The sequence below is a fragment of the Eptatretus burgeri genome, chromosome 6 (assembly GCF_056783735.1).
Source record: "Eptatretus burgeri isolate ZD-2024b chromosome 6, Ebu_testis_v1, whole genome shotgun sequence".
Classification (NCBI taxonomy): domain Eukaryota; kingdom Metazoa; phylum Chordata; class Myxini; order Myxiniformes; family Myxinidae; genus Eptatretus; species Eptatretus burgeri.
Window position 1 is genome coordinate 38,411,144 of NC_140966.1, and position 21,058 is coordinate 38,432,201.

Below are 21,058 nucleotides of genomic sequence, written 5' to 3' on the forward strand. Positions count from 1 at the left end.
TTTTGTTATTTGATTGTCGGACTCCACCCCAAGGAGCAGGGACTAAAAGGATACTGCTCTCACACATTCTTGCCATGTAGTAATCACAACCACCAAGTTTGATCAACTTCTGCACAATCGATTAGGAGACAACGTGACGGACAGGAGCCGATCACAATATTCCCCTGTTTTTCCCAAAAGGCATGGGGATAACTATCAGACATAAGGGGTTATGGAGCTAAGACCAGGCCATCTTGTAATGGACAAATGCAGAGCACAATTATGATCAATCATCATCAGCAATCCCATAAAACTGCAATGAAAAACCAGGACGTGTCAAAAATTCATTATTTTTTTTTTAATCAAAAGACTTGTACATCCTTTTCTCTTTCCCTTTTTTTGCTCCTTTGAGACAGAAAAAAAACAAACAAAAAAAAAACAGGCAACAATGACGCTTCTCGCATTTTATCCCAAATGTAGGTGGGGGAAAGTGGGAGGAAGGAGGGGGGGTGGGGGGATTTTGAAGACAACCAAAGATCAGACAGAAAGAGGAGGTTGAAGGAGAAAAAGAAAACAGGAGGTGGGAAAACCAGAAGAAAAGAGAAAAGCAAAGAAATATATATATTTGGTGAAGTGAAGACAGAAACGAAAACACTGCAGCGAAAACGACAATGACCACAATCTTGTTTCCTCGACGAGTTGCTCCCTTAGCCACGAAGCTTCACAGTCGACTATCCAATTGGAATAAAATAAAGTAAAAACACGATCACCATTAGAGAGGGAAATTCCTCACCAGAGCATGGAAGCGACCACATTCTGAAGTTGGCCAAGACCGAGTGGCAGCGACATTCAACCTGGAGGCCTCATGAGCTCATCTACACTTTGTCATTACGAGACAATGTACATGCGGTACAGCCGTGTGTGGGACGCAGGGATGAAGAAAATAGAGAAAGACCACGGTTGGAAAAGAAAATAGAACTGAAAGCATGATTGTTAGCACAGGAAGTGGGTGGGGTGGGGGAAGGGGAGGATGTGGAGGGTGGGGCAAATAAAGGAGGAGGGGAGGTAGGATTTGTCGAAGGTGGTTAGGGACTTAGAGCTCGTCCCTTTGGTGATCATCTTCTTTGTCCGAATCACTATCATCAGTGCCATCTTCTGTCTCATCCACGTCCTCCAGCTCCTGCAGGAGAATGGGTGACAGATTAAGAGGTTGCCAACCCCAAGCTTTACCAGTGGAAGCATGGAAGCAACAACTTTAAGTTTGGGCAATTGGAGGCCGACAAAAGCCCAATAAAAATCAGCTGTGCACACCTTCCCTTCACACCACACCCACATACATACATACTTTTACTCTTATGCATTAACTGAAAATGTTTTGGGAGGAGGGAAGTGGGATGGGGGAGGGAGGTAAAAGCCAAACATAAATCCTCACTACCATGTGACCTAAGTTGCAAAGCATGCAACCAAATACGGGTCAAGCAAAAGCCACAGTGGCCAGGCATATATTTCATTTCACACACCCCCTGACAGCCCCTTTGCTCCCTACCCCCAATAGCTAAACCATGGAGAATGTGAGAGGGTAGGCCAAAGGGAACTGCACCAACAAGAGAAAAAGAATAAACACATCAGGTAGTATCCCGGGGGAGGTGGGTGGAGGGAGAGACCATGGGCGTGGAGAGTACAAAACACACCGAGTGCGAGTTAGTTGGTCGAGACCATGATGCCAAAGTGTAATCGACCTGAAAGTCACTTGACAACATCTTGCTTTCAGCCACAGCTTCTCACCTTTGCGAAATCTTTCTCCCATATCAACTATAGTAAGTATGAGCAAGCTCCATTACCAGAAAGCAAGGCTTGAGACAAAACATCCTCTGAAATTCTTTCTCCACTGCAGTTTCAAGGAACCAAACAACCACGATCACAAATTGTAGGGTTGTATCGATATGCCTCCAAACACCTTGATTTTTGCAATCCCACTCATCAATCATGTTGGTACTTCTACCAGCAACGGTTACAGGAGACCTTGTTAATACAGCATGACACATCACACCTGACAAAACATTACATCTACCTGTGTTAGCTGTCATGACTCAAAGTGGACAAACACCATCCAAGGTTTATTACCTCCCTCTGCCACAGAAGGTGGACTGAGGTTATGTTTCCAACTATCTGTCTGTCTGTCTGTGAGTAGGATATCTCAAAAAGTTGACAGATTCAGACGAAATTTGGTGGACAGGTTGGCTACGTGGCAAGGACGAATCGATAAGATTTGGATCTGGATACAATAATTTTTAATTGATTCTTCCCCATTGAGAGATTGCGCCAAAAACGATATATAGCATGACATTTCAAAAAAGTTGGGTACGAGTTATGACAAAAACTTAGTGGATGAGTGGGTAAGTGACAAGACCAGGCCAATTTGATTTTGGTTCAGGTCCAGATCCAGATCTAGATCCGGCCTCTCAGTGGGATACAAAACGTCAACTGTTCAGCCTGGCGGAGGTATGTGCGCTAGCGAGTGACGTGGCAGTTCAATTTGTGAGAAACACGAGCTTTTGAGTCATGCAGGAACACGTTGGCAAGTTGAATACCATCCCATGACATGTACCATATGTCGCATGTGACAGAAAAGGATTTTTTTTTTTCACCAAGAAGCTGTATTCTATTTAACTGCATGTCTGTACCTTTAGTCAGTGGGTAAACATGATCAGCCAATTGGAGAGGGGAGGGGAGGAAGGAAAGGAGGTAGAATGCGACTACATGGGAGTTAAGTGGGCAGACACATTGTTGTGAAGATATGCAGGCTATTTTGCAGAAAACAAAAATTATACACAGCCCAAAGAGATATGTTCTATACACTGTGTTGGCCAGCATAATACAACTTTTCGAAAAAGAGAAACATTTACACAAGACGGGAAATACTCAAGATAGATTTAAATTTTTCATTCTACATTCGAGAGCTGTGGACAGACCTCATCAGCATCGGCTCCCTCCTGGCCCCCACTATCCAAGAACCGGATGAATGCATCAAACGTCCTCTCCCCGTTATAGTCGATGACCTGAGAAAATGGGCAGTGGCTTAAAATAGTCTTGGGATATGAACACATGTTTGTTGAAACCAAACGGTGTTAACAACTATGCAACAGAAGAAGCAAATTATGTGACAGTACCTTGCGGTCCACTCCAGCTGGGAAGAACTTGAGCGTTGGGAAGCTTTGAATCTTGATCGCCTCCAGTTCATTGGCGGTGGCATCAACCTTCGTTATAACAATATCTTTGTGGTCCTTGTAGTGTGTGCCCAGCTCGTCCCATATAGGTGCCAGCTGCTTGCAGTGTCCACACCATGGTGCATCTGCACATAATACAATTAGACAAGATAAATAAACCTAAACAAATAAATGCACATCAGAAAGGAATACAAATATTCAATGAAAGTGCCAGCCAGACCAAAAAGTAAGATTTCTCTCCCTTGTACCCAAACCTGGGATCCTCTTGTACCCAAACCTGGGATCCACACTACACCATAAAGAAATTGTAACAATTTCGATGTTGCAAACCTCAATGTGTGCGAATCAGGCAATCAAGTAAAATTTCAGGTTGTCGGAGGTTGCATTTGGGACGAATAAATTTAGGAACTAGAATGACAGTCTTCGACTTTGCGACTTCGACAGATATGCTTCGGTCCACATAATTACATCCTTTTACATACCTGTACCAAGTTTAATTTAAATCACTGAATCCATATTAAAAACATTAAATAATTCTGGCTGCCAGACAATGCCACCAATAAGGTTCACACTTAAAACATATATTCCCCATGACTACAAGATCATAATTGTGAAGTTTCACGTCAATTGATGAAGCGGTTCAACATAATTTTTCAAGATTTTCACTCAATCCAATATGGCTGTCAGACCATGTGACCTATTCATTATTTGTGAACATCCTGGTATTCCCAAGGCTTGGGGAATGGGGAATATGTGGGTGAAGTTTCCCCTCGATCTGTCTAGCCATTCTGGAGAAGATGATTTTTAAAGGTTTGGTCTTCAAAACAAAAAACATAGCTGCCAAACCATGTGACCGATGACATGATAATAATCATTAAAGTATTCAACATGAGTAGTCACACCGATGTTGAAAAGTTTGTATCAATCGGATAAGCGATTGCAGAAAAAAAACCAGAAAATTAGCACGAACGGATGTACGTATGGACAACCTGAAAACATAACGCCTCTGGCGACTTCGTCAGCAGAGGCATAAAAACTATAAGGGCACTCACTCTTCGACGTCACCTCCACCCACATTATTATTACATCATTATAATACTTGCACCACGTTTTATTTAAATTTCTTCAGCTGTTATCAAATATCACATTTTTACCTGACATGACCCTTTGACCTCTTGTCCCCATAGTCTAACCAGTTCATGTATACATCATTATACATACCTGTACCAAGTTTGACTTGGATTCCTTCAGCCGTCCTTAAGTTATCGCGGAAACAAAAACCTATCACGGACTCAAACCTTTGACCGCTTGATGCCGCCATATAATCAGTTCATCTTTGTATCTTACTGTATACTTCTACCTACTTTGGGCAAAATCCCATCACTGGTTCACAAATCAGCACGGAAACTATTTTTTACCCAACATGACCTCTGATCTTCAATGACGTCATCAATCCCCCCCCCCCATACAATTTAGCCCGAGATGACAATCAAACATTTTCATTCTGATCAGATAAAGTGTTTGACATACAATCATGACATCATAACAAAGCCACCCATGACAACACAAAAAAAAAAAAAACTTGTTTCCCATGGGGAGAACTTCACATGTGCAAAGTTTCAATTTTTTTTTTCAAATTAGGCAGTTTCAGAGATAGAGGTTCAAAGTTTTTCAACATAGTAGTTTTTTTTTTCAACTTTTTTTTCCCACATGACCTATGACATCATAATAAAGACCAATTACTGCACCGTAGTCCGAAAAAGGAAGCCAGACATAACACACACACACACACACACACACACACACACACACACACACACACACACACACACACACACACACACACACACACACACACACACACACACACACACACACACACACACACACAAAGGCTATATTATTCGCACTGACGGTGAAAATTTGGTGTGAATCGGACAAGCAGTTGAAGAGAAAACAGAAAATTAGCATGGACAGACGCAAGAAACCACTAAATGCCTATTCCACTCTTTGCAATTCCTGAAGAAATCTAGGGTAGCACTTCCAATACACCGTTACGGATCTGGGCCAAAGGTAAAATTGGGGATACATGAGAATAGTTATTTCATAATACAGGTTAGCGCAACTGAGGGGTAGTTCCTGTGAAGGATAGAATGTGTCAAGCATGTGTTTTCGAAAGAGTTCCTGGATATTCGGGTTTGTGGGGAAAGTCGTGGTTCATGGGAAGCTGGTGCAATGGGAACGTGGTTGGTACTGGCATGCAAGGTGCAGCATGGAGAAGCCTCTCACCAGTCTGCTGTACCCAAATAATGACAGGACCCACATCACGTGCGTGAGTATTGCTGCGCGGAACAGGTTTCTTCGTCTCATCATCTCTTTTCTCTGTCCCACGTTGTCTGAGTGAATGATTAAGGCGTACGTGTTAAGGCCATCATGGTACCAGGGACACATTGTTTGATTTATTTATTACCATCTGCGATCGCCGCTGGGTGGCTGTGTTCTTCCTCCACATTTTTCCCTGTAATAAATCCCTCTTTTTGACAACTTATGTGGTGATCAGGAGTGGGCGTTCCACATTGGGGGCTCCATAGGACTTAGTGAGAATTGGTTTGTTAATCTGTTAGATGGGTCCCAGGCAAAAATACTACAGTTAGAACTATAGTATAACTGGAGTTGTACTCTCATATACTATAGTTGGTAACAGGTCCGACTGCAGTAATCTGCAGAGAATTACTGCAGGAAAGGAATGCTATTTTTGCCTGGTGTAGCTGGGGTCCGTACTCAAGCGCCCCAACGCAGAACGCTGGCGAGCTTCGCTCGGCTATCTTGTCTACGTCGCGTCGCAGTTATGTTTGGTGACAATGATTCACCCTAAATGTGGAGATATTTTCGTCTCATACCCGCGAACAATATCGCACAACTAATAACACCATCATTACTTGACAGTGCCGAAAATGTAATCAGTTTTGTATCGGCATCAGATACAAGAAAATAAAAGAAAAATTCCTTGCTTGACTGAGGATTCAAGTAATCATGCAGACAAGACAGCCAGAGGTAAAAACATCCTGTAAGATGTCTTACAAAAAAAAAATAATAATAATAATGCTTTCAGCAAAACTATGAGGTCCCTTGTCATATCTGCCTTTGTTCTACACTGGGCTGTTCTAGTCTTCTGTCTGATTGTGTTGGTTTACTTGGTGCTCAAAGAAAGCTACAAAGCTTACCCTGGATAATATTGTTACGGATTTGGAAACCTTGTGCACACAGACAGCCAGAGTCCCCATAGTTCAGTTATTTCAATAAGTATGTGTTTATAGTTAGACTCCATTCCCTATGTCTAATGGGAATTTCGTGTGTGCATTACGAGTCATTTTATAGTTAGGTTTTTACATCGACAACAACAACATCAAAAACAACTACAACAACGCCACCGTCCCTCCCTCATTCAACCCGGTCGCCATTGCCCACGTGTTTTTGGCTGAAGGCGTGGGCGGAGCCTCCATCGCTTCAGATCGAGGCTCCGCTCCAAGGAAGGGCATGGACCGTTTCCTCCAGCCAATCAGCGGAGGAGCGAGCACCACACGCGTGCCCCAACCAATCGGGAGGCTGACCATGAGTCGTCCGATAACCCCTCGTCCAATCAGGAGGTGAGGAGCGAGAAAAGAAACCCCTCCCACTTCGAGAGAGAAAGACGAGAGGACGGCAGACAGGAGTGTTCGTGGCGATTGCAGCGCGGTCTGTGGTCATGGTTGAGCGGTCTGCAGTCCTGGTGGCGATTGCGGTGCGGTCTGTGGTTGTTGAGCGGTCTGCAGTCCTGGTGGCGATTGCGGTGCGGTCTGTGGTTGTTGTTGAGCGGTCTGCAGTCGTGGGGCTGACAACGCCAAGGTCGTGGGTTCGAGTCCCACCGTGGTGGTTTGCGGTCAGTGTAACCGCACGAGGCGGGACAGGTACCCCAGCCCAGCTCTACCAAAGATCCACGGGGTCCAGTTTCTTGTGTGAGTGAGTGAGAGTGAGTGAGTGAGTGAGTGAGTGTGACTGAGTGTGAGTGTGTCCGTGGGCCCAGTCTAAGTAGAATTGTATAAGTGTTTTCCCTTCCTTGTAAATTACATTTCCTTATTCGGATAACTCTGCTCTTTGTGTGCTCCCCCCTCCCTGATTATTGTTATAAATAAACCCCCTGTTAAATGTTTCAGTTCGTTGTTCGTGTTTTCTTTCATTGGCCGAGCAAGGTGCGCATTGAGAAATAGTAAGGCCGCTCGGGCCGGTAAATTGTTCATTTGGACTGATGGATCTTGGTAATCCCCGCTCGGTTTACACCCGGTAAACGGTCCGTTCCACCCAAGGTCCGTCAAGGGTGTGGTTTTCCCCGGTAGTTGAACGACGTGGGTATTTAGGTATATTGGAATTAGGCAATTAAACCTACCCCACGCCGTCAAAATATTGGCGACCACGGTCCGCTAAGGGACCTGTGAACTCTCGGACTTATCCAAGAGTCACGACCTAAATTCCAGGTGTTGTTGGGAGACGACTCCACTGCTCCACCTAGTGGTCGTTTATCGCCACCGACCCCTGGCCCACAACAATATAACTATCTTTGGTAAACTTACAATTCAGTCGAAACAACTAAATTCTCTCAAATTATTGAGGAGCAAGTAAGAAGTAACTTGTGTAAGTGGGATCAGCCAATCAGCCCTTCGATTTAGTCCAAACGTTTTTACTCCTTTAAACGTTAATCCAAATGTTTTTAGAACTCCTGTAAAAGTTCAGAAAACTGTTGATATCGTGCCATTACATCTGAGCATACACAGGATGCAATGTTAAAGTGTGATGGCCAAATCAGGGAAGATAACATTTGCAGTGAACCATGGTCTTCCTTACAATTAAAAGTAGCACAAGTTTGCAGTACAAAATACTCCTTCAGTTGGTGCAAGGCAGTACTCAATGGAAAGCAGAGTGGAGGGGCTTTAACTGCCCGGCAAGTTACAAAGAAATGCCAGGATCGGCCTCGAGGAAATACGAGTGAAAAATGCTTTCACGGTGTCACTACGAGAAAGACAGACGGTGCTGCAAAATTGAAACAATGGAAGAGTCATTTCCATTAGGTCATGAAATCTGACATTGGAAATCTTATCCACTAACACTAGACGAGTAGTATGGGGTGGGGACAGAGATGAAGTCAGGCTTAAATTTGTGTGCAGTCACATGCAGGGGAAGAGGGGGGGGGGTGGTCCAAAAAATAGGTCAGATAAGGTTTTCAGGAGAAAAAAAAAATACCCAGGGTTGGTGCTGAATGGTGGATGCCAAATTTGGTGTTCCTTCCTATCTAGAACTGGATCAGGGCCGAGTGGGCTTGCAATGCAAGATGGTGGCATGTGTGTGTGCTTCATGCAGCAAGGATGCGGCATCAGGCTGGTGATTGGCTCTCCAGCGGGCCCTGACAACCATCTTGTGATTGGTAAAGGTAAGCGGCTCTGTAAGCCAAGCCTATATGGGCTCTGGCACCCCCAGTATGCACACACGCGCGCGCACGCACGCACGCACGCACGCACGCACGCACACACACACACACACACACACACACACACACACACACACACACACACACACACACACACACACACACACACACACACACACACACACACACACACACACACACACACACACACACACACACACACACACAACGTCCAGGATTGGTTGTGGCCACTCCCCAAGGTTATCGTGCTTGAACAGCACCTCAGAGGAGGCAAGTTGTAGACCTGAATCAGGATGTGGTGCTCATAAAATATTCTTATTCGTTAAGAGCATGAGCACACCTACCACATTTTGATAAAGCCATTTCGGTCCATTGGCCGTTTTCTGTGGGATCCAAATTGGATCTAACAAATTAATTGGATGAATAACCAACATAGTGGCTGACTGTGTTCAGTCATGAGGTGGTGGTGGTGGTACAATTCACTCGACATTCAACTTGTTAGTTTGGCTATCCACAAAATGACTGTTTCAGTGTTTTACAACTTCGCATCCAACTGGCTTGTAGTTGTGATGAAGACCTGTGAACACAATGCTATGCATTAAGTTTTTACCCTTTAAATTTAAACTTCACCCCCTCTCCCTTAAAACAAAAATCCATATCCAAAGAAAATTTCCAAATATATCATTTATAGCTGGAGTCATCAATCACAAATTGCTTTAGGATAGTGACTAAGTGGCCCCAGTCCGACCGAACAAAGGGACACCAAACTCTCGGCCAAAAAAAAAAAAAATCCCACAGGCAACGTACAGAACTCCACAAAGACGTTCTTGGTTTCATCGAAGACAACTTCCTCAAAGTTCTTCCCAACAACCACCTTGACTGGGTTGCTGTTCCAGTCGTCAGGAATCTCTTGGGTCATCAGGTGAGGCTGAAGGGCCAGGGGTAGGGGTGCAAAGTGATAGATAGTGATAAATCCATTCATATACAACTGTAAATTAATTCCAGTTTCACAATATTACCACAAAGGATGAACCAAGCCAACTCGAGGTGGTTGTAGATAAGTGTATCCTTATGCATCCATGCAATGTCTTGGGAGTGGCAATAACGTACGGCTTGAAAGATTCCATTTTTTTTCTTTCTTTACAAGATCGAAGAACAACAGGGTTGGTCCCAGGACATAACCTTGACCTTGACAGACACCAGCATGTCCATGTAGCACATTGGAGAGAACTCCATCCCAAGTTACCAGTTGCTTGCAAGTTCTCAGGCAATCTGAAAGCCAGTCTAGAATGGAAAAATACCTGCTGCTTCTTTCCCTGTTGACTGGACACCCTCAAACTCAAACCTGACACTGCACACCTCCTGTTGCATTTGATGGTTTGGAATGCTGCTCTGATTTCCAAAATGCCAGCTAATCATATCAAAGTTTCCTTCCTAGACTTACTATTATAATTCCTATGAACTGGGAAGGAATGGGTTACTTTGGATTGCGCCATCTCCCATGCACTGCCGCTTGATACTGGTGTCCATAAAGGTGAGGTTCTGGGACAAACGCTGTTCTTTTTTACAGATCAATGACCTGTCTGTCCCTGGGAAAATCCAATGCGTCGCTTGGCAGACGATGCCAATAACAGAGCCCCTCACTCCTCCCACCAAGCAGGTTGCAGCAGCATTCATCTTTGTAGATTTGAGAAAAGAAGCAACTAATCATTTACCTGGACCGTATCTGTTAATACAAGAGAGACAATCTCACTTTCTCCTTTCAAAAGGATTGGCTGGCAATTCTCCCAAGTTATTCAAGTGGTCAGCCTCGGGGAAAAGTACAGTCATGAGGGTGCCTGGACGTCACTTGTAGCAACAACTTATTTTTGGAAGATTAACTATCCAAACTGGCCGCCACCTTGGAATTCTCTGCAGGTCCAAGCCTTCCCTTTGCTATTCTCAGCTTACAACGGGATACAAGGTCTTCATCCAAAGTGTCATTTAAAATGGAGTATGCAAAGCCAATGATTTTCTTAAAAAAAAAAAAACAAAGCCTTTTCAGTTTCTAAAAACAAGCAAAAAAAAAAAACAAATTCCATTTTGTTTAACAATGGAAAAAGCAGCTCATGTATTTGTGAACTTGCATTGGGAATGATTCCCCCCCTCCCCCTCAAGTTTCCACACTCAAAACCCACCAGGATGCCCCTGGGTGGTGTATTTTGCCACCAGGGTGACAAGAAATGAGGGGAATAATAAAAAAAATTTTAATAATAAAGGGCAGGTCGGAGAAACGTGGAAACCAGATCCATCGGATGCAGCACTTGAAACCAAATTAATGTTGGTTATGACGAATATGTATGTACATTAAAATAAACACACCAGGGTTAACAAAAAAAAAGAAAGAAAAAAATAACATGTTTTTGATGATCATTTATGGCAACAATCTCATCTGCATTTCGACGATTGAAAAAAGTTTGTTCAAAGTTGCACACACGCGCATGTGACATCTGCCATTTTATTTTCACCGGAGATCGTATTCAAATTTCACTTTGACAGAGCTCTGCAGATTATCAGATGGAATTTTATTCAGCATCTCGTGCCAACAATAAAGATCGAGATTCACAGCGCTACTCATCTGAAGCAGCTGTGATTGACGCGCGTGGGGCACGAGCTGTGCTGTCAGATTCAGTTTCCTGTTTCTTTCAAGCCACTGATTCTGTGAATTGTGTCCATTTTCTACGATCGTGGAAAATCACTAGCCCTAAATATGGAACCTACACCCTAACATCTCTGCACAACCACAAATCCTTTAGGTCACATGGCTCTGCTGCTTCCCATAGAATGTAAGGCCCATGTCGTTAGGCGAAGAAAAAGAAAGAAAGAAAAATCTCTCGTTTTCGGTTTCCAGACCAAACTCGATTTTAGAAGAATCACCCACAGGGTTGGTGCTGAAATGTATATTTATTTTTAGTCAGTTACTTCGCTGCAGCACATTCAAAATGGCAGCAGTCACAACAGTGTCATGCTTGGTGTTGGTGAAAGATGTCTTCAGGACAGAATAAAATGAGAGTCTATGACTATTTTAGAGCTTTGCCACATTGTGCATACACTTATTCGGTCCTGTGTGAGTCACACCTTCAGACATCTTCCTTGTATGAGGTGTCCAAAAACCAATGTGTAATGTCGTGTGGATCCACATCGATCCGTTTAGTATATTTTTCTCTTTCAATCTAGTTTCTAAAAGTAGAAGGCTCTCATCCAAATCAGAGCCTGGGATATCAGACATGGGGGGGGGGGGGAATAAAACCTTGTGCTCCAATAAATGCTTTAAAACAGACACAAGCACATTCTGATGTCACCAAAATTTACCAGGTGCATGTGGGATACTAACCACGTTGCATGCAATATATATATATATATATATATATATATATATATATATATATATATATATATATATATATATATATATATATATATATATATATATATATATACATATATATATATATATATATATATATATATATACATATATATATATATATATATATATATATATACATATATATATATATATATATATACATATATATATATATACATATATATATATATACATATATATATATATATATACATATATATATATATATATATATATATACATATATATATATATATATACATATATATATAATATATATATATATACATATATATATATACATATATATATAATATATATATATATACATATATATATATATAAATATATATATATATATATATATATATATATATATATATATATATATATATATATATATATATATATACATATATATATATATATATACATATATATATATATATACACATATATATATATATATACATATATATATATATATATACATATATATATACATATATATATATATATACATATATATACATATATATATATATATACATATATATATATATATATATATATATATATATATATATATATATATATATATATATATATATATATATATATACATATTTTTTTTAAACAAAGTTGTGTCCATTGAATGACCACACGAGATATAATTTACGGAGTGTGTGCGTTTGTTTGCTACAAACCTTTCCACCGCTGGATGGATAGAGTTGAAAATTGTTGGTTGTACTTGGGGTGTTACTGGTAAGGTTTTAGATGGTAGAATAAATTCATAGCCACCCATGTCTGTGGAGTGGAGAGCATGCAAATTCCCTCTCTGTAAAAGTGTATTGGGCAGTGCCTCTCCCAGAGTGAGCAGGTACTTTGAGAATGCTGACATGGCAAATTCCCAACTCATAAATATCACCTGAACGAGACACCTTCATGAGAGAAGGATCTTTGAAAAATAATTTTAGTTTTAAAATTTAACCCTTTGAACCCTGAGCTCCTTGGACTTTCAGCTCCTCCACCCTGGGCTTCCTGGAGAAAAATCTGGCCGCTCGGATAGATGGAGGATTGAATAGCGGCTGGTAAAACGGTTGCTAGGTTTCAAAAAAATCTCCTACTGACCCTATTTTGTTGCGGCTGGTAACCAGAAACAATTTCTTTTTTTTGGCCTCAGCATATTGATACAGGAGACCGAGTCTCACAGTTTGCCTCTTGCTCACCGCAGGCAGGTTTGTGGCCATGCAGTTATTTTTACCAACTCTATTCTGGTCTTACTCATACTATACTTCCAAAGCTCTCTGCACAACTACGAATCCTCAAAGTCACATATATTCTGTAAGAAAGCCTTAGCTTGTTAACCTCCCCAAATACAAACTTTCGCCCCCTCCTTTCATTCATTCCCCTCTTTTCACATTTGGAATGGTCTTCCTGAGTCTCGCGCTCTTCTCTACGTCAACCTCAAGATTTAAAGTCTGTTGCCCATAGATTTCCTGTTCCTCATGGTCTTCCCATTTCTACATGAGCTTTACGATACCCACTGAAACCCATTCCCACCGTTCACCCACGATTTCTTCTCTTGTGCTAATGAAGGCATTGCAGATCATTGAGTGCACAGTAAACCTGTCTGCTGGCATTAATTACTGGTGGACATTAAAGATCCATTTGGGTCTTTCGATGAAGAGTGCACAAGTTAATGCCAGCACACTCTGGTAAAATTCCAAATTTATATCCTGGCTAAATTACAACTCTGCTCCAACTTCTTGTGTTCTGGGGGCAAGCAACTCCCCACTCCGAGGATAAATCATAACAGCCAACCCTCAATCAAATGTACATGACGATTAGGCTTGGTTGATTCTTAAAATTTGAGAACAGATTCTGATTCTTCACCAAAATCTAATCAATTCGTCCTTGCCACACAGGCAACCTGATCAACTGGTTTCATGCGAAACCGTCAATAACCTTTTGAGATATCCTGCATAGGGCCCTGTCACACCTTGACGTTTTAGCCAGCGTATGGCAACGTAACAAAATGTATGCAAAACGCTGGCATACAGTGAACTTTTTTTTTCTTCAGTTTTGGGCGTATTCATAACGAGTTCGACGTATGAATAACGTATTAGTAACGTACACAGATCGTTTCGATAACTTATACCAACGAATGCTTAGCGTGTTGTCAGCGTTCACAACTTATGCCCAACGATAGTCTAACTTATGCATAGCGTGGCAGCATATCGCCGACGATCACGTGGCGTAGCCTATTAAAAGGCTGCCGCTCGACGATTTAAATCATAACCGCACTAGAAATCGAAGTGTCAACATCACCGTCATGCCGTCACACCTTGACGTTTTAGCCAGCGTATGCCAACGTATGAAAAATTTGCCGAATACGCTGGCACATGTCGAATACGTTATGGGTAAGTTTTGTATACGTTAAGAGCACGCTGAAGCACGCTGGCATACGTCGTAGTATGCTGAGCTCGTCGACAAATTTTAAACATGCTCAAAATTTGTCGACGTATGCCAGCATATGACGCACACGTTCCGCATACGCTGGCCATAAGTTGTAGGCACGTTATGCGATCGTTGACACACGTCGACACACATTACTTGTAAGTTACTCATAAGTCGAAACACGTCGAGGTAATGTTTAGCGTACTCGAAACTTATTTCTAACCTATGAGTAACGTGCTTTGAACCTATATGTAACGTATCTCCAATGCATATTGACGTATTTTATTGACATCTTCCGGACGACCACAGAACTTACTGAACATGTTTCTTACTTACAGCTACCGTATAATAGGATATTGGTATATAAAAATGGGCTTCACAGGAGGAACCCGTCAGTGTTTCAGACTCTATGTTGAGTAGATGTCCATGTCAGTAGTATCAGTAGTAGTACTAGGTGAGCATGTCAGTAGTAGTAGTAGTATAGTAGTAGTAGGTGAGCGTGATGGGGAGGGTGTGGGTGATGATGGATCCTCCTTGCGTCCGCGTCCACGGCCACGGCCAGGAGACTTCTTTGCAGCATTCTTCAAAATTTTCTTCGGCATTTTTTTTTTTAATGTTTTTCTACGCTGAACTAATGATGTTTTTTTCAGTTTTGGGCGTATTCATAACGAGTTGGACGTATGCATAACGTATTAGTAACGTACACAGAACGTTTCGACAACATATAGATAACTTATACCAACGAATGCTTAGCGTGTTCTCGGCGTTCACAACGTATGCCCAACGATAGTCTAACGTATGCATAGCGTGCAGCAGCGTATCGCTGACGATCACATGGCGTAGGCTATGAATAGGCTGCCGCTCGACTATTAAAATGGACGCTGCCGCTCGACGATTTTAATCATAACCAAGATCGACATCGAAGCGTCAACATCATCGTCATGCCGAAGAAAACTTCAAAGAATGCTGCCAAGAGGTCTCCTGGCCGTGGCCGTGGACGCAAGGAGGATCCATCATCACCCACACCCTCCCCTACTACTACAACTGACACGCTCACCTACTACTACGACTGATATGGACATCTACTCAACATGGAGTCTGGAACACTGACAGGTTCCTCCTGTGAAGCCCATTTTTATATACCTATTCCCCTAAACGCTGCCAATACGCCATTATACGGTAGCTGTAAGTTAGAAACACGTTCAGTAAGGTCTGTGGTCGTACGGAAGACGTCAATATGCGTTGGAGATACGTTACACATAGGTTCAAAGCACGTTACTCATAGGTTAGAAATAAATTCCGGGTACGCTAAACATTACCTCGACGTGTTTCGACTTATGAGTAACTTACAAGTAACGTGTGTCGACATGTGTCAACGATAGCATAACGTACCTACAACTTATGGCCAGCGTATGCGGAACGTGTGAGTCATATGCCGAGCACGTTGGAAAATTTTGAGCATGCTTAAAATTTGTCGACGAGCTCGGCGTACTACGACGTATGCCAGCGTGCTTCAGCGTGCTCTTAACGAATACAAAACTTACCCATAACGTATTTGACGTGTGCCAGCGTTTTAGACAAATTTTTCATACGTCGGCATACGCTGGCTAAATCCTCAAGGTGTGACAGGGTCTATACAGACAAAGAGGGGTGAAAAACACAACCTCCATCTATCTTTGGTGGCAGAGGGAATATCGAGAAATAAATTAAGTGTAAAATTTATGTTCATGAGTAAACAAAATTATTGGCATGATTTATATTATATCAATCAGGCCAAATAAGTAAAAGTTGCTTCAAATTAATCCAAACCTCCAGTAAAATTGCAATTTTCTCAATCAGATTAAAAATAAATAATTGAACCCAGTTTACCAGGGCAGTGCATAAGGCAACTGACTGCTCCTCCATCGCTCCCGACTTTTCTTCTTCCATTTCCTGTTCATAAAAATGCCACGATATCTTTTCTGTTAAGAATTATGATGGTTTTGGAATTTCACATCCTCTGTACAGTACAGTACATTTACAATGGGCTAATGCTGTCTGTCAGATCCTGGAAGGAGAAGGCCGACGACCGACACACGAGAACTGTACGTCATGTCCATTTCTTCACAACTTGAACAAACTGGATGCAGAAAAATGGACTTGTCTTTGTCTGGTTTGTAAAGAATGACAGGAGCTTTTGATATAATTTGCTGAACCAATGAACCGATTCTCGATGGATGAGGTGAAATTAGGAAATGGAGGAATTGAGTCTCATTGAGACTAGGCACCGTGACAAGTGGGTAATCGGCTCTGTCGATGTTCAGGTTTGATTCCCGGTTCTGATTGAGGGAATCTTTTCCAACTGGGTTATCAATTATTTCGCCCAAGCCAAATGAGGATACAAACAAGTAACGCTACATTCAAAGCACATCGCCCCCATGCCAAATAAATAAATAACAAATCCTACGGTGCCCGACAATGCCACCTTGCAGCACATGGAGTAGGAATTGTGAGGGGGCGCTGTATAATAATTGATCGATTAATTGCATAATTAAAATGAATAAATAATAATCGTAAAATAATTGACCTCTTAATCAATTGGCTAATAGTATACCTAAACCACCACCGTTTCATCCGAATCTGTAACTTTCAGAAAATCAAGTAATTAATCAAAAAAATTAATTGATTAATCGATAAATCAAAAATACTGTTACGAATCTGGAAAACATGTGCACTCAACATTCAGGTCCCAAAGTTAGTTATGCCGGTAAGTACGTGTGGAGTCAGGACCCCGTCCCTTTGTTTAGCGGGAGGATTAAATGTGTGCGTTGTGACGTCTTTAGTTAGGTTTTACATCCAACGAGCCATCCCAAACCTCCCCATCACGCTCCATCACCACCCGCTGGCTGCTCGTACCTCGACTTGCCGAGAGGGGGGCCTCAGGCCCTCCCGAGGTTCCGGTCCTCGGGCCCCACAAACGATAGTTTTTGTACGGTGGGCCTTTCAGGGCAGACCCTCTTCCTCTGCGTGAGCGAGGCCATGTGGAGAATATGGGGTCTCCGAACAGGGGCCCCGGTAGGGTGCGGCCGTAGGCCAATGAGGGATGGACAGCGAGATGATTCTCGCCAAGGCCCCTCCCCATGTGGGAGGAGATACAGGGTGTCCCAAAAAAAATACAACTTTTCATCTGCAAAGAGGATGGTCATAACATATACTTTTTAAAAAGATATATGGCTGGATAGAAAGCTGAAAGGTTGAAGTTTATTGTACCAATGCCAAAATTGCCACCAAAATTTAAATTTTGGAATAGAATCGTCGTTTTTTAGACTACATGTTCGACGTAGGCTCCACATTGTCCGATCACTGCCTGCAAACGCGTTGTCATGTTCTCCATCACTTTGGGAAACGTTTCCTGAGGAATGTTCTGGATTTCTCGGTGGATGTTTTGCTTCAGCTGATCAAGAGTCTGAGGCCTAGGGTTTCCATAGATCCTGCCCTTGAGATAGCCCCACAAGAAGAAGTCTGGAGGAGTAAGGTCAGGGGAATACGGTGGCCACTCAACATCTTCGTAGAGGGAGATAAAGCGGCCCTCAAAATGTTGGTTGAGAAAACGCCTTGTTTCCCTGGCTGTATGGGGCGGTGCCCCATCTTGCTGGAACCACTGGGTTCTCATCTGGATCGGGTTGTTTCTCCTACGGGCCTGAGTACGTAGCTCAGGCAGATAGAATTCCTGAATCATTTCGTGATAGTTCCTCTGGTTTACCGTGCAAGTGCGTCCCTGGTCATATTCAAAGAAGTATGGACCAAACAACCGTCACGTGGTGACTTTGAGAACAGATCGAGGCACGAGTTCAGTTGATGCATTACCAGGATTTTCAGTTCCCCAGTACCGAAAGTTTTGCTTGTTTACTTCCCCGGACAAGTGAGCATGGCATTCGTCCATCATGTGAAGTTTTTTGAGGAAGTCTGCATCTTCCTCCAACTTTCCTGAGAACCAATTTGCAGTCTTGTCATTTGCATTTCTGTTTGAATTTTGTATGGAAAGGCATGAATGTCTTGGTGAAGGATCCTCTGAACGGTGCTCTTATGAATGTTTGTCTCGGCAGAAAGTTGTCGAATCGATTTTTTTTGGACTCTGAACGACCGCCTGTCTCACCATTTCCACATTTTCTTCACTACGACCTGTCCTCTTCCGACCACTATGACCCTTGTGAAGGTCACAGATGGTTCCCACGTTGGTAAACTTTGTGATGGTGCACTTTATGTCCGAAAGTTTGGTGCATGGCGCAAGTGGATACCGAAATGTCTCGAGAAAAGACGTTGCACCTGCATGACACTTTTCGTCTGGTGCCAAAGTTCAACAATTTTCGTCCGTTGTTGTACGGTCAGTCTTGGCATTTTTCTGGCGCTTGCTTGGTATCAAAATAAGCTTCAGGGTCTCTGCAACAAGAAATGAAGCATTAGTGACAAAATTACTGCTTTTTTAGGGTCAAACGAAGCATTTTAAAAGTTGTATATTTTTTGGGGGCACCCTATAAACCCCGAGTAGACTCGGTTGTCGTTGTCGTTGGCGCTGGAAGATCTGGAGTACTTGAGTGGTTACAAGTTGGTTGACTGTGGTTGGGCTGGAGAGAGTAAACCAGCCTGTTTGTAGAGCCTTGGTGGGTCCCGTCCACGACCCTGATATCCGGCCCGGAGCTCCGATTGCTCCACGCGGCTGCCGCCACGAGCACGAGCTGCCCACACGTGTGGCTGGGACCTTCGACAACCCACAAGTGCCCATCCGAACTCTGACCCCCAGCTCGTCTCTCTCATCGGCTGGAGGGTCCAATAAAAACTCCGGGGTTTCTTTTCTTTTTGTGTGTGTGACTGCATGGGGGCCTGTCTATAAGTAGAATTGAGTGAGTGCTTTGAATCATTGTAAATTCCTGCTCTGCATATTCGCTTCAAGTCTTTCCTCCTTGTCTTTTATTGTAAATAAATTATTAGAAATGTTCCCAGCTCGTTTCCGTCCTTTCTTTATTTGGTCCGGGTCTGAGTTCAGACGGGGTTTCATCCACGATAATCCGTTAATCCGAGCCGGCACGGCTTTGGCAGTTTCCGCTCGGCTGCAACCGAACCAGAGTTGGTAGTCCGTAGTTGGAATTCTACCGCAGTCGGTAGAGTGACCCGGTTCGAGAAAGACGTGCCGAGGGCATGAATCCCCAGTAGCCAAGACTGCGTGGTTATTTAGGTATATTGGGATCGAGACAATTACCCCTACGCCACGCGGTTGAGATATTGGCGTTTCACGGTTGATTAATCGACCCGCCGGCTCCGGAGTTATCCAGAGCGACGGCCAATAATTCCGGGGAGACGGCGTAAACTTCCCCACCGAGTGGTCATTCTCGCCACCGACCCCTGGCCCACAACAATACTCTTTATAGCCAAATCACTTGTTCACCGTCATGTCAAAATATCAGCTTCTTCGCTCAAAAGGTGCCCAAATATTGCCAGGAAGAGAAATAAAATAAATAACTAATAAATCAATAATACGATAATTGTATATGGAAAAATTACAGGCCCAGATCCGGACTTGAAACCAAGTCTTCTGGCAAACCGTACCAGTGTTCTGCCATCTGAATTATCTGGGCAACCTACCAGCTGGGCAACGGAATTCTTCCACATATACAAGTGCCACTCTTTCCCCCACTGCTTGTTTTAACTTTACAAACACCTTGGTTCAACGTGGCACCACTGCTGCATGTTCAGCGGTAAACATTGAGGAACGTATCATACACCATTTCACATATCTGACAAAATGTTTGATGGTAATTTAAGTAAAAAATAAAAACAAGCAAGCACGTAATCAGCTGATGTCTGTAAAGAAATTATGAATTAAGTTGGAGGAGTGAGAAAAATCAATGTTGAAGTCAAAAGTTTTCCCTCCCATAAAGGACTCCCCATCCCCTCTTTCCGATCCTTCTATTTTCTTCAGATCACTGCTCCCTTTATAGCCACTCTTCCCTCCCTCTTCTGTTTTTCAAAATCCTCTATTTAACTTCTCTCTCCCTCCACTCCATGTGCAACATAATACACGAGAGTTCATAGAACACCTTATCCCACGCAGGCTTGAGAAACAAGGACATGGGCAGGGTCGATGAGCGGAAAATTCCATTGGTCATGATGATGTTAAATGCTGTAATATTTTGTCCAAGTACTGCTAAACGGAAGGGTTTTAAAAGTGCCAATGAGATGATTTGTGTTCTCCATTGTTCAAGTATATAATTCAATTGAAATAAAATAAAGATTTTAAAAGTTATAGAAAAAAAAAAAATTCCAGAAGTTTGCCACCATTGATGTAGTGTCTTTGACACCACCTTATTGAATATGTTACATTAGCTCTTCGTGCCCATTTGTGTTCTTCACAACATCCTCAAAAACAGTAAGTTTCCTGTTTGGAATGATTTTCAATTTTGTTTAACTGTCACATAATAAATAAAATTGACATAATAAAAAAAGGCAGACAGAATGAAATAATAAAAC

At 42.5% G+C, this 21,058-nt stretch overlaps 1 protein-coding gene across 1 annotated transcript in view; it reads right to left on the reverse strand.

Annotated features, from left to right (window-relative positions):
* Positions 1–322: 322 nt before the first annotated feature.
* P4HB (prolyl 4-hydroxylase subunit beta) overlaps positions 323–21,058 on the reverse strand; it is a 69,415-nt gene continuing 48,679 nt past the window's right edge. Inside the window, exons 8-11 of the mRNA XM_085884624.1 lie at positions 9,493–9,613; positions 3,150–3,331; positions 2,952–3,038; positions 323–1,159 (exon numbers count right to left, since the gene is read on the reverse strand). Of these exons, the coding sequence (XP_085740750.1) occupies positions 1,073–1,159; positions 2,952–3,038; positions 3,150–3,331; positions 9,493–9,613 (477 nt within the window). The 3' untranslated portion in view covers positions 323–1,072. The remainder of the gene's footprint in view (positions 1,160–2,951; positions 3,039–3,149; positions 3,332–9,492; positions 9,614–21,058) is intronic.